Below are 13,006 nucleotides of genomic sequence, written 5' to 3'. Positions count from 1 at the left end.
GAGACTCAATTACCTACAAGGGAATACCCATACGACTGTCAGCTGATTTCTCAACAGAAACTTTGCAGGCCAGAAGGGAATGGCAAGAAATATTCAAAGTGATGAATACCAAGAACCTACAACCAAGAGTACTTTATCCAGCAAAGCTATCATTCAGAATTGAAGGTCAGATAAAGAGCTTCACAGATAAGGAAAAGCTAAAGGAGTTCATCACCACTAAACCAGTATTATACGAAATGCTGAAAGGTATCCTTTAAGAAGAGGAAGAAGAAAAAGGTAAAGATACAAATTGTGAACAACAAACATGCATCTATCAACAAGTGAATCTAAGAATCAAGTGAATAAATAATCTGATCTACAGAATGAACTGGTGATTACAATGAATCAGGGACATAGAAAGGGAATGGACTGACTATTCTTGGGGGGGGGGAATGGGAGATGCGGGAAGAGACTGGACAAAAATCGTGCACCTATGGATGAGGACAGTGGGTGGGGAGTAAGGGCGGAGGGTGGGGCGGGAACTGGGAGGAGGGAGTTATGGAGGGGAAAAAAAAAGAGGAACAAATGTAATCTGAACAATAAAGATTAAAAAAAAAAGAAAATATTGCATGGCTTTTAATAGTAATGGTAGGTGCCCTTTCTGACCTCCCCTTTTTTTTCTAATATATTTTGTTGATTTTTTACAGAGCGGAAGGGAGAGGGACAGAGAGTTAGAAACATCGATGAGAGAGAAACATCGATCATCTGCCTCCTGCACACTCCCCACTGGGGATGTGCCCGCAACCAAGGTACATGCCCTTGACCAGAATCGAACCTGGGACCCTTGAGTCCGCAGGTTGATGCTCTATCCACTGAGCCAAACCGGTTAGGGCTCTGACCCCTTTTTTAAAAATTATTATTTTTTATTTTAGAAAGAGAGAAACACAGATGAGAGAGAAACACTGATTGGCTGCTTCCTGCATGCACCCTACTGGGGATCGAGTCCACAATCCGGGCATGTGACCTGACTGGGAATCCAACCATGACCTCCTGGTTCATGGATCAATGCTCAACCACCAAGTCACACCCACTGGGCTTCTGCCCCATTTTTAAAAAAAGAATGATTAAGCCGTAACCGGTTTGGCTCAGTGGATAGAGCGTCGGCCTGCGGACTGAAAAGTCTCAGGTTCGATTCCGGTCAAGGGCATGTACCTTGGTTGCGGGCACATCTCCAGTGGGGAGTGTGCAGGAGGCAGCTGATCAATGTTTCTCTGTCATTGATGTTTCTAACTCTCTATCTCTCTCTCTTCCTCTCTGTAAAAAATCAATAAAATATATTAAAAAAAAAGAATGATTAAAATATAGTTAACATACAATATTATATTAAGTTTCAGGTGTATAATATTTTTTCAATATTTATATACCTAATGAAGTGATCATGATAAACCACCTGACAGGTACAAAGCTATTACCCTATTATTGAGTATACTAAAGGACCGGTGCACAACATTTGTGCACTGGGGGTCAGGGGAGGAGGTTCCTCAGCCCGGCCTGTGCCCTTTAGCCATCTGGAAGCCCTTAAGGGATGTCTGATTGTGGCTTAGGCCCACTCCCGCCACCAACGCTGCCACCAAAGCTGCACTCGCCAGCCGTCAGCCTGGCCTGTTCCTGAGCGGTGCTCCCCCTGTGGGAGCACTGACCACCAGGGGGCAGCTCCTGCATTGAGCATCTTCCCCTGGTGGTCAGTGCGGGTCATAGCAACCAGTCATTCCACCGTTCGGTCTATTTGCATATTACCCTTTTATTATATAGGATTCTCTATGCTGTACATTACATCCCTGTGACTTTTTATTTTATAACTGGAAATCTGTCTCTTATTCACCCATTTTAAAAGAACTAAGTATATGTTTACCATTCTAATTTTGGGTATAAGAATTAACATACTTGTTCTGTTTGAAGGTTTTCACTAACATTTAATTTTTTATCCATTTTAATGTAAGTAAATTTTTTATCAACCCAAACAAGAATACTTATTATATTTTGCATCTAACTTAAAAGACATTCATTTCTAGTAAGTAAAATATTTTCTGAAACACACCTTTTAGCCCTAGCTGATTTGGCTCAGTGGATAGAGTGTCAGCCTGCGGACTGAAGGGTCCCGAGTTCGATTCCAGTCAAGGGCACATGCCCAGGTTGCGGGCTTGATCCCCAGTGGATGTGTGTGTGTCTGTGTGTGTGTGTGTGTGTGCAGGAGACAGCCGATCAGTGATTCTCTCTCATCACTGACGTTTCTCTCTCTCCCTCTCCCTTCCTCTCTGAAATTAAATATATATTTAATGCCCTAGGTGGTTTGGCTCAGTGGATAGAGTGTCAGCCTGTAGACTGAAGGGTCCCAGGTTGCAGACTTGATCCCCAGTGTGGGGAGTGCAGGAGGCAGCTGATCAGTGATTCTCTCTCATCATTAATGTTTCAGTCTTTCTCCCTCTCCCTTCCTCTCTGAAATCAATTAACAATATATTAAAATAAAATAAATATGTACATATTTTTTTTAAAAAGAAACACACCTTTTAAACTTACCATACCTTCCACTCTGCATAAGGCTGAATTATGCTCTTTATAATTCCTTAGTAATGGGAAGAGATTGTGGTCTCTACTCTCTGTCCCCTAACATCCAACACTGTATATAATGCATAATTTAACATTTTCAAAATAAACTACATTTACATGTATACCAGATAAGTTTACTGAAACGAAACTTATTTCCCATTTCCTGCTTTGGTGGTTAGTATCTTAACTACATGCATTATCTCTCTATAGAATACTTCAGTATTTATCCCATATTATTGCATATCCCAAGAGTTTATGCACTAAAATCTATTTTTACAACTGTGGTCCTTTGGTCACTGTGATATTAAATGCTAAACAGGCATACCTATACATTCCTGATAAACAATTCTCTACTGTACATATTTAATCTAAGAGTTCAAATTATCTCTCTGTTGTAAGCCTAATGATGTAACTGATGACTTCCACCTTCATTAGAGATGCCAGAAAATTAAAAGGACTTTAAAATACAATTGCTGTTTTCCAGTTAAAGGAAAATATAAAAACAACCAATGACTGCAAATCACTTTATTCTCTCGTCCTAGACGAATTACATAAGGTATAATCCTAAAGGAAGGATTCTTAAGGCGTGGTTCTGAACCTTAGCTGCACATTAGAATTACTGGCAGCTTTTTAAAATCTTGATGCCTTGCCGAAACCGGTTTGGCTCAGTGGATAGAGCGTCGGCCTGCGGACTGAAAGGTCCCAGATTCGATTCTGGTCAAGGGCATGTACCTGGGTTGCGGGCACATCCCCAGTAGGAGATGTGCAGGAGGCAGCTGATCGATGTTTCTCTCTCATCGATGTTTCTAACTCTCTCTCTCTCTCCCTTCCTCTCTGTGGAAAATCAATAAAATATATTTTTTTAAAAAAAAATCTTGATGCCTAGGCCAAATCCCAAACATATTACATCTCTAGGGGACAGAACAAAAGTATCAGTATATTTTAAAGCTCCCAAAGTTATTAAAATGTACAATTGAGGAAGAGAATCACTTTTTAAAAATATTCTAGAACATAAATATTTAAATATATGCTGCTTTCAAACTAGCACTGCCCTAACCAGTTTGGCTCAGTGGATAGAGTGTCAGCCTTCAGACTGAAGGGCCCCGGGTTCAATTCTGGCCAAGGGCACATGCCTGGGCTGTGGGCTCGATCCCCAGTGGGAGTAGTGCAGGAGGCAGCTATCAAATGCTTCTCTCTCATCAATGTTTCTAGCTCTCTATCCCTTCCCCTTCCTCTCTGTAAAAATCAATAAAAATATATTTAAAAAAAATAAAAATAGCACCATGAGGCCCTGACCAGGTAGCTCAGTTGGTTAGAGAATCGTCCAGATATGCCAAGGTTTGAGGTTTCAGGTTGGGTCCCAGTGTGGGTGCTTACGGGAGGCAACCGATTGATGTTTCTCTCACATCGATGTTTCTCTTTCTCTCTCTCTCTCTCTCTCTCTCTCTCTCTCTCTCTCTCTCTCTCTCTCTCTCTCATCAATAAAACTAAAACTAAAACATGTCCTTTATAAAAAAGAAGAATTCACCAATGATTGCATAAATAAGTGCAACAATATTTTTTAAATAGCACCATGAGAGGGTATAAACTTATTCCAACAACATTCAAAATTTTTAAGACTCTTTTAAAATTGCTTCGTGTCATAACTTAACCAAAAATGGTGTTAACCATGTTAATCACCTGGTAATTATATTTAGCTGTTAATAGAAGTGAAGAACACAAGTTTTTAGAGTCACAAAGACTTGCATACAAGTCCTAGCTATATCATTTATTTTATTTTATTTTTTGTTAATCCTCACCCGAGGATATTTTTCCATTGATTTTTTAGAGACAGTGGAAGGGAGGGGGAGAGACAGAAAGAGAAACATCAATGTGAGAAAGACACATCAAACATGCCCAGACCAGGGCCAGGGATTGAGCCTGCAACCGAGGTACATGCCTTTGACTGGAATCAAACCCAGGACCCTTGAGTCCTCGGGCCAATGCTCTATCAAACAAACCGGCTAGGGCTCTAGCTATACCATTTAATAGTTAGTTCTAAGATTGTGGCTAAGTAGATTAACCTCCCTCAGCTCCCATCCCCTCAACTGTAAAATGGGAGAATTAAAGTAGGAAACAACGTGCGCCACACGCCATCCGGCAGATAGGAGGTGAGGCATAAATGACTGCACTCATCCCCAAGAAGCTAGACCACCATACATGGAGGCCAGGACTATATATTGTTTAAAATTGATTCACATATACAACAAAAGTTTAATAATGTTCTGAACAAGTGAAACAAACTTATTTCAGACAAGAACAAACCCTCAAGCCTTGCTGTGTAGTAAAGAAGTTGGAATAACCAGCATCTGTAGCCAACAGTCCCACAAACTGCATCGCAGGCCGCTGCCGAATGAACAGTTCCACAGCTCCATCGGTGATGCAACTGCCCCCCGAAATATCCAGTGACACGATATTAGGTAGAATATCCTTCTGCTGCAGCAAATGAAAAGCTAGATCTGATTGGACTTGCCTGTGATTAGAAATATCAAGGTGAAACAGACATTTAAGTTCTTTAAGGACTGCGAGAATTTGTGGTTTGGTCATGGTTAGACATTTCATGTAGTGCATTTTGAGAGATCTGAGTCGATCCTTACAGGTAAGGAGTGCAGAGATATCAGTGACCAGAGTATTGGAGATATCCAAGCTTTCCAGTTTTGGTAACTGAGAAACATTAGCTAGGTCTTCATTATGAAAACAAACATTGAAAACACTTAAAACTCGAAGACCAGTGAGCTGACCAAATAGTAGTCTTGAATCTTGACGGATGCTTGTCGAGTCCAATAGCAGACACTGGAGGTTTTGCTGGAGCCAGCTATTGCTGCAGAGACCATGTAGGATGTCTGATATTGGGAGGTCAGGGCCCACCGCAGTAGCGTCCAGTTCAATGAGTTTGTGATGGCAGAAAGCTTTTATGAATGCAGCTGTAGAGATTTTAGCCTTTTTAATATTGACCAGCCTCAGTTTCATCTGGTTGCCTCGGAAAATGCTCGCTGTTCTATCAGTCAGCTTGCCTGCAAAAGAACCAGAACCATTTTGTAATATTAACTAAATCTCGCCCTGACTGGTTTGGCTCGGCCTGCAGACTGAAGGGTCCCAGGTTCGAATCCGGTCAAGGGCATGTACCTTGGTTGCGGGCAAATCCCCAGTAGGGGCTGTGCGGGAGGCAGCTGATCAATGTTTCTCTCTCATTGATGTTTCTGACTTTCTATCCCTCTCCCTTCCTCTCTGTAAAAAAAATCAATAAAATATATTTTAAAAAATAAATAAAATAACTAAATCTCATGCCTTTTCCAGGAGGCATATGGTCAATGAACTATGACAGATGCTAATCACAACAATAATGACTACTCTGGGCCAAACATTGTTCTAAACCCTTTTCTGCCCTGACCAGTTTGGCTCAGTGGCTAGAGCATCGGCCTGTGGACTGAAGAGTCCCAAGTTCGATTCCAGTCAAGGGCATGTACCTTGGTTGCGGGCACATCCCCAGCAGGGGGTGTGCAGGAGGCAGCTGATGGATGTTTCTCTCTCATGGATGTTTCTAACTCTCTATCCCTCTCCCTTCCTCTCTGTAAAAAAATCAATAAAATATATTTAAAAATAAATAAATAAATAAAAATAAAATAAAAAAACAAACCCTTTTCTCAGATTATATAGTTTACTCTTTGCAATGATACTATAAAAACTATTAATATTACCATCTTATAGCTGAGCAAACTGAAGCTTAAAGAATTTAAACAACTTGTTCAAGGTCCAAATAGGTGGAAGATTCAAGAATCAAAGCCAGTTGGACTCTAGAGCGCAGTTTTATCATAACAACCTTGTTCACAGAAAAAAAGAACAAAATAAAATAGCAAGTATAAAATATATGCTATGCAAATAACATTATTAATAATTATTTTTTAACCAAATTAGTGGATAACCTTTAACAAGTCACTTCTCGGGGCCTCATTTTCCTCATCTATAAAATAAGGGGGTTGTACTACATTTCATTTAGAAAAGATTTACTAAGCATCTTCTCTGTGTGAGATCCCATGTTAAATAATGGACACTCAAGGTAATTAGGAATCTGTTATAAGGAATTCAGTCAAGGAATGCACAAAAAGTACATAAATTATTATAATGGTGTATATATGTTATAGTGATTCATACCAAATATTTATACCAAGATGATATTCACTTTGGGTAAATTTTTTAATTGATTTTAGAGGAAGGGAGGGAGAGAGAAACATCGATTTATACATTCATTGGCTGATGCTTGTATGTACCCTGACCAGGGATTGAACCCGTTACCTTGCATATCAGGATAAGCTACCTGGTCAGGGCTTATCTTTGGGTAAAGTTTGAAGACTAAATATCACTTTGTCAGGGGTAAGGTGAAAGCTGGAAAAACATGTCAGAGAAGACATGGAGGCATAGAACAGCAGATTATTTGGAATGACCGGAAAGTAAATCAGCACTACTGGAACACAGTGTCCAAGGGATGGCATAGCTGGAATTGAGAGTCAAGAGAAGGTGAAAGGTAGAGGGGGCCTATACTCAAATCTAGAGTACTCAGATTTTAGGAACAACTCAAACATTTTAAGTAGAAAAATGGTTATAATTCTATTTTTAGAAAGACCAATTATGTGACAGTGTAAAGGAACTAGGATGGTGTTTGATGAGAGTGAGATGAACAAGAGATTATTAATAATGTTAATCATGAGAGATGAAAAATTAAACTAGACAGAACATGGTGCCTGAATGGACTGGGAGAAAGGACTGAGGAAAAAGGTAGGTAAACTGGTGCTGGAAGCTACCCATTGTCTCCAGTGGTCGGCAAACTCCTTAGTCAACAGAGCCAAATATCAACAGTACTTCTTCAAAATAGACTCGTGTGGGGAGCTGATATAGGGTTAAGCCTCGGACTGACCTGTGGGCAAAGTCACAAACAAGTCCCAGCTTAGAGGGCACAGTCCTCTTAAGCATAATTAGGCTTGACCTTATGAAGCTCCCTAGATCTCACTCGGGAAGCTAATGGGCTGAGGGAAGTGCAACAAGAACAAAAACAAGTGAAACTCACAAGAACAGTGTAAACAAGTGAAACTTATAAGAACTGTGTAACTATGGAAACCACTACCTTGTTTACCTCTCACTATAAAATAAAGGCTCAGCTTGCCTCGGGATCTTTTTCTGTGGCCTCAGCCAGGCACAGGGAAGATCCACGGAGACTAAGGAAAGCTAGAGAGTTCTGAACGCTGTCTCTGTGTAAAACATTCTTCGCCGACTCCGTCCACACCTTTGGGACCCCCTGAACCCCCTGGGGCTGGACCCCAGCAGACTCGCCCAGGCTGAAAACCGACTTCTGCGCATGGGCCACGAAGTTTCAATCGCACTGTGCGTGTGCCCGCACGTGGTATTTTGTGAAAGAGCCACACTCAAGGGGCCAAAGAGCCGCAGTTTGCCGACCACTGGCTACACTATCACGCAAGTGCAGCAGGGAACACAGAAGGCTGATGACCTTGGGTTTTAGCAAGGGCTAAAAGCTATACATCGATTGTTCTGTCGTGGGGAGGGGGCTCAAGGCAATCCCCTAACCTGATAAACTTTTACTGTTTACCAAACCTTACCTTCTATATGCGTGTTTGCTTTGCTAAAGGGCAAATGTGTATTCTAGTAAATTAAAAGCTATGGGTCCCGAGATTCAGGGAACCTCCCTGCTGGAGGCCTGGCTCCCCCCATGCCTTCTAAATTTATATTTCTTGTCTAGTGTATCCATTTATGCGCAGCCCCTTCTCAGATCCTGAATCCTCACTGCAAAAGGTTGTAGCAAGCGGGTTCCCAGGTTCCCAGTTTGAGTTGGGCTATGCTACCAAGATAGGAGGAAGGAAGCCTCTACACTTTAGGCTTTGAGGAGCAACTTAGTACTTGTATTCAAACATTTATTCAACAAATAGAGTGCTCACTGTAGCAAAGCCCTATGCTAGATGCAAAGAATGGTGAATAAGACAGACTTGGCTCCAGGAGGAAGTAACCACTGATGTGGTGAAAATAGCAAGACACTTAGAATTAGAAGTGGTGCCTGAAGGTGTGACTGAACTGCTGCAATCTCATGATATAACTTTAATGGATGACCAGTTGCTTCTTATGGATGAGCAAAGAAAGTGGTTTTCTCGAGATGGAACCTACTTCTGATGAAGAAGCTATGAAGAATATCGAAATAAAAACAAAGGACTTAGAATATTATGTAAACTTAGTTGATAAGTAGTGGCAGGATTGACTCCAATTTTGAAAGAAGTTCTATTTTGGGTAAAATACTACCAAACAAAATCACATGCTATACAGAAATTGTTCTTGAAAGGAAGAGTCAATCAATGCAACAAATGTCACTATTGCTTTACTTTAAGAAACTGCCACAGCGACCCAACCCTTAGCAAACACCAACCTGATCAATCAGCAACCATCAACATGGAGGCAAGACCCTTCACAAGCAAAGATGATAGCATTTTTTAGCAATAAAGTATTTTTAATTAAGGTGTATAATTGTTTTTCTTTAGATATAATACTATTGCACACTTAATATACTACGTTATAGTGTAAACATAACTTTAGTATGCACTGGGAAACCAAAATATTGGTGTGACTCACTTTACTGAGATATCCACTTCATGGTGATGGTCTGGAACAGAACCTGCAATATCTCCAAGGTATGCATGTATTATGCAGCCATAAAAATGAACGAAGTAATGACCGATGCTACAACATTGATGAACCTTGACAATATTAAGCTGAGTGAAAGAAGCCAGATGCAAAAAGCCACCTACTGCATGATTCCATTTATATCAAATGTACAGAATAGGCAAATCCATGGAGGTAGAAAGTAGATTAGTGGTGGTTTAGGGTTGGGGGGAATGGGTTTAAAAGGTTTTAAGTAATGACAAGGTTCTAAAATTGTAATGATGGCTGCACAAATCTGTGAATACACTAAAGAAAATCACTGAATTGTAAACTTTAAATGGGTGAATTATATGGTACATGAATTACATCTAAATAATTCACTACAATTTTTTTCATTAAGGAAAAATCGTAACATGGCAAATTAAACATAGCCCTTTGTACACCTCACTATAATGGGAGGCAAAGGAAAATTATTTAAAGGCTCATGCTCACAATCAAAAGACAAGACTACAGCAACTGCATGTCAGCAGCTACAGAGCAGAGAGCTCAGTGGTAACTTGACTGAGTTGTCTGCTATCTTCACTCAGCTAAGCCAATAGTAGGGGGCAAGCCTAGAAAAGCAAGACAATTTCACCAAGGGATCCCAGAGATACTCAGACTCAGCCTCCACACAAATAAAATGGGAATAATTTCTCTATTTCCCACCAGATTATGGTGGAACAAAAGAGGAACTGCATGTGAAAGTGCTTTCCAACTTGTAAAGAGTGTTATAATACATGACCAAGGGACCTTATCATTACCTTGCCAAGTCATCACCCCAAGGAATCGATCAGCTAATTCCTGAGGGAAATGCCAATGCTCAGGAAGGCATAGTGTTCCATCAGATCTTTCAGAACACAATTTCTCCAGGTTAGTAATCAGGACATTCAGGCAGATGTCGACCAAAGAGTAGGGAGAGGCCTCCTCCTAGCAAACAAACCCCCAAACAAATTTTGTTAGAATACACATACAAAAACTCAACATAAAAGTGGTCTGCCATACATCAAACTACTTGCTGAGTATATCTAAAAGTACACTCTCCTTACTCTAATAATAATTTATAAGTAATGAAACTATCTTTTTCCAACTGTTAGCTGAATAGAAGATGTCATCTGTTGTAGCTTCTGTTATATCTTGAAAAATAAGTTACCTCACTCTGGCCAGTTGCTTCGTTGGTTACAGCATTGTCCCAATATCCCAAGGTTATGGGTTCAATCCCCATCAGGGCACATATACAAGAATTAACCAATGAAGGCATAAATAAGTGAAATAACAAATTTATGTTTCTTTCTCTCTCTCACCTTTCCCCTCTCTCTCTAAAGTCAATTTAAAAAAAAAAAAAAAAACTCAGCAAACAAAGAATAGAAGAAAACTTCTTTGACAAAGAGCATCTATGGAAAAACCTACAGTAAGTATCATGCTTAAAGGTGAAAAGATCTAGAATACAAAGATGTCTACCCTCACCACTTCTCTAACACTCTACAAAAGGACCTAGAAAAAGGATATAAAAATCACAGACTGAAAGGGAATAAGTAAAGCTATCTTTACTTATGGATGACACAATTTTAAGAAAATCTTAAGAAATCTTACAAAAACACAACTAGAAAAAGTAACTTTAGCAAGGTTGTAGGATATAAGATCAATATAAAAAGTTTGTAAAACTTTTTAAGGTTTGTTTTATTGATATTAGAAAGGAAGGGAGAGAGATAGAAACATTGATGAGAGAGAAACATCAGCTGCCTCCTGCAGGCCCCCTACTGAGGATCCCACAACCTCAGGGCACAACCTGGGCATGTGCCTTGACAGGAAATTGAACCTGTAGTGCATGGGATGATGCTCAACCAACTGAGCCATACCGGCCAGGGCTAAAGTTTTATAAACTTTAAAAAAATATTTACAGTAGTATCAAAAGCAGAGGTAGAATTAATAAAATATGTAATGAAAAGACCTTTACACCAAAACTACAAAACATTGTTAAATAAAATTAAAGGTGTCATAAATAAATGGAGAAATGTATATATCACAGGTGAAAATGTATTCATGCATTGTGTAAATTTAAAAATTAGTTAAATAGAAAATGTGCGTGTGACACTGTGCCAGTACTTACTTAAAAACCCAGTTTCTCAGCTACAACACAAACTTACAAATTATGTACCAGCGTTTAAAAGTAAGTCCAAAAGAGTACTACAGGAGTAAGGATCTTTGCAGGGCACAAAAGCCCTCCAACAAGGCGCTAGTAGGTACTAGTAAAGTACAACATCAATCAAAATATTTTCTTCAGGCCCTAGCTGGTTTGGCTCAGTGGGTAGCGCACCCGCCTGCAGACTGAAAGGTCCTGGATTCTATTCTGGTCAAGGGCACATGCCTGGGTTGCCAGCCCGATCCCCAGTAGGGGGCGTGCAGGAGGCAGCCGATCAATGGTTCTCTCTCATCATTGATGTTTCTATCTCCCTTTCCCTTCCTCTCTAAAATCAATAAAAATGTATTTTAAAAAATATATTTCCTTCTTTCTGTACCAATTTAGGGTTGCGCCTACGCTGGACTTTGAGTTCTCAGAGGGTGGTCCCTGGGCTGTCTGTTGTGGAATGCGGAGTCTGATAGAACCTGATATCAAGTTCAAGTTCAAAGGCGAATCAACTTTCCGGATTCTCAGCTCCCCCACCCACCAGTAATATGGAAACTACAATACTTACCGCCCCCCACCCCCCAAAAAAAGCACAATCGGATTTACTTTAGAAATGCGATACGACTTAACGCACCAGCAGGCGCCCAATAATCTGGGTTTGCAGTTTGCTCAGAGTTGAGCGTAAAAGGCACTCCATCCATGTTTATAAAACACGTGGAAGTGAAGGAATTCCAGTCTTTGGGCTTCCAGTTCCCCAGCCGGGCTCAGGAGGGTCAAGGACTCAGGGAGTAGGGACCGTGGGGTCACAGCCTCCGGGGGTACGGCTTCCAGGGCGCACGCGGGGAAGCCGTCGAGATTTGGGGCATTTGGGTTCACGGCGACAATAAGCACCCAGGCCCAGCGCTGCGCCCAGCATCACGTCTGGCCTTCACCACCCGGTCCAACAGCCGCCACCGCAAAGATGAGTCCGAGGCCAGAGGAGGGGACCCGCCAAGGTCAGGCGGGGGCGGGGCTGGCTCTCGCGGCAACTCCTCAGCTGCGCAAGGTCGCCGCGCTCTGCCGGAGGCCCGGACGCGGCGGATCCACCACCCCTTCCCCCTGCGCGTCCCCAGCGACGGCGGGCGTCCGGCAGGCGCTCGGCCCCTTCAGCCTTTACCCCCGCGTCGGCCCCACGAACCACCCAGTGCCTGCGCACGGCCCCCGACGACTCGCCGCGCTCTCCCCGCACCGGCGCCGAGTCCCGCCGAGGTCCCTGTGCGCGCTCACCTGCACCACGCAGTGGCCCGGGGCATCCCTCTGCGCGTCCGGGCGGGCGATGGTCCGGGGCGAGAGGTCCGGGTGCAAGAAGTGGACCATGGCAACCCCCGCCGGCGGGGCGTGAAGAGAGAGCGGGCGTCGAGCTGGGGCCCGAATCCCGCAAGAGCTGGAGCCGACGGCTCCGGAGGCTGCAGACCAGCGTCGCGCGCAGCGCTCTCGCCGCTGTCCCGGCAGCAAAGCTTTTGAAACGCCCGGCGCAGCGGCGCGCACGCGCACGCGCACGCGGCCGCACTGCCTCCCCCG

The 13,006-nt window shown here is 42.3% G+C and overlaps 1 protein-coding gene across 1 annotated transcript in view; it reads right to left on the bottom strand.

The window, feature by feature from the left end:
* The window catches only part of ZYG11A (zyg-11 family member A, cell cycle regulator), a 52,291-nt gene extending 39,489 nt beyond the window's left edge, over positions 1 to 12,802 (bottom strand). Inside the window, exons 1-3 of the mRNA XM_023752676.1 lie at positions 12,713 to 12,802; positions 10,083 to 10,248; positions 4,891 to 5,639 (exon numbers count right to left, since the gene is read on the bottom strand). Of these exons, the coding sequence (XP_023608444.1) occupies positions 4,891 to 5,639; positions 10,083 to 10,248; positions 12,713 to 12,802 (1,005 nt within the window). The remainder of the gene's footprint in view (positions 1 to 4,890; positions 5,640 to 10,082; positions 10,249 to 12,712) is intronic.
* Between the last annotated feature and the right edge of the window lie 204 nt (positions 12,803 to 13,006).

Source organism: Myotis lucifugus, unplaced genomic scaffold (genome assembly GCF_000147115.1).
Source record: "Myotis lucifugus unplaced genomic scaffold, Myoluc2.0 scaffold_37, whole genome shotgun sequence".
Lineage (NCBI taxonomy): Eukaryota > Metazoa > Chordata > Mammalia > Chiroptera > Vespertilionidae > Myotis > Myotis lucifugus.
Note: the sequence above shows the minus strand (reverse complement) of the source record. Positions and strands in the feature narration are given on the sequence as shown.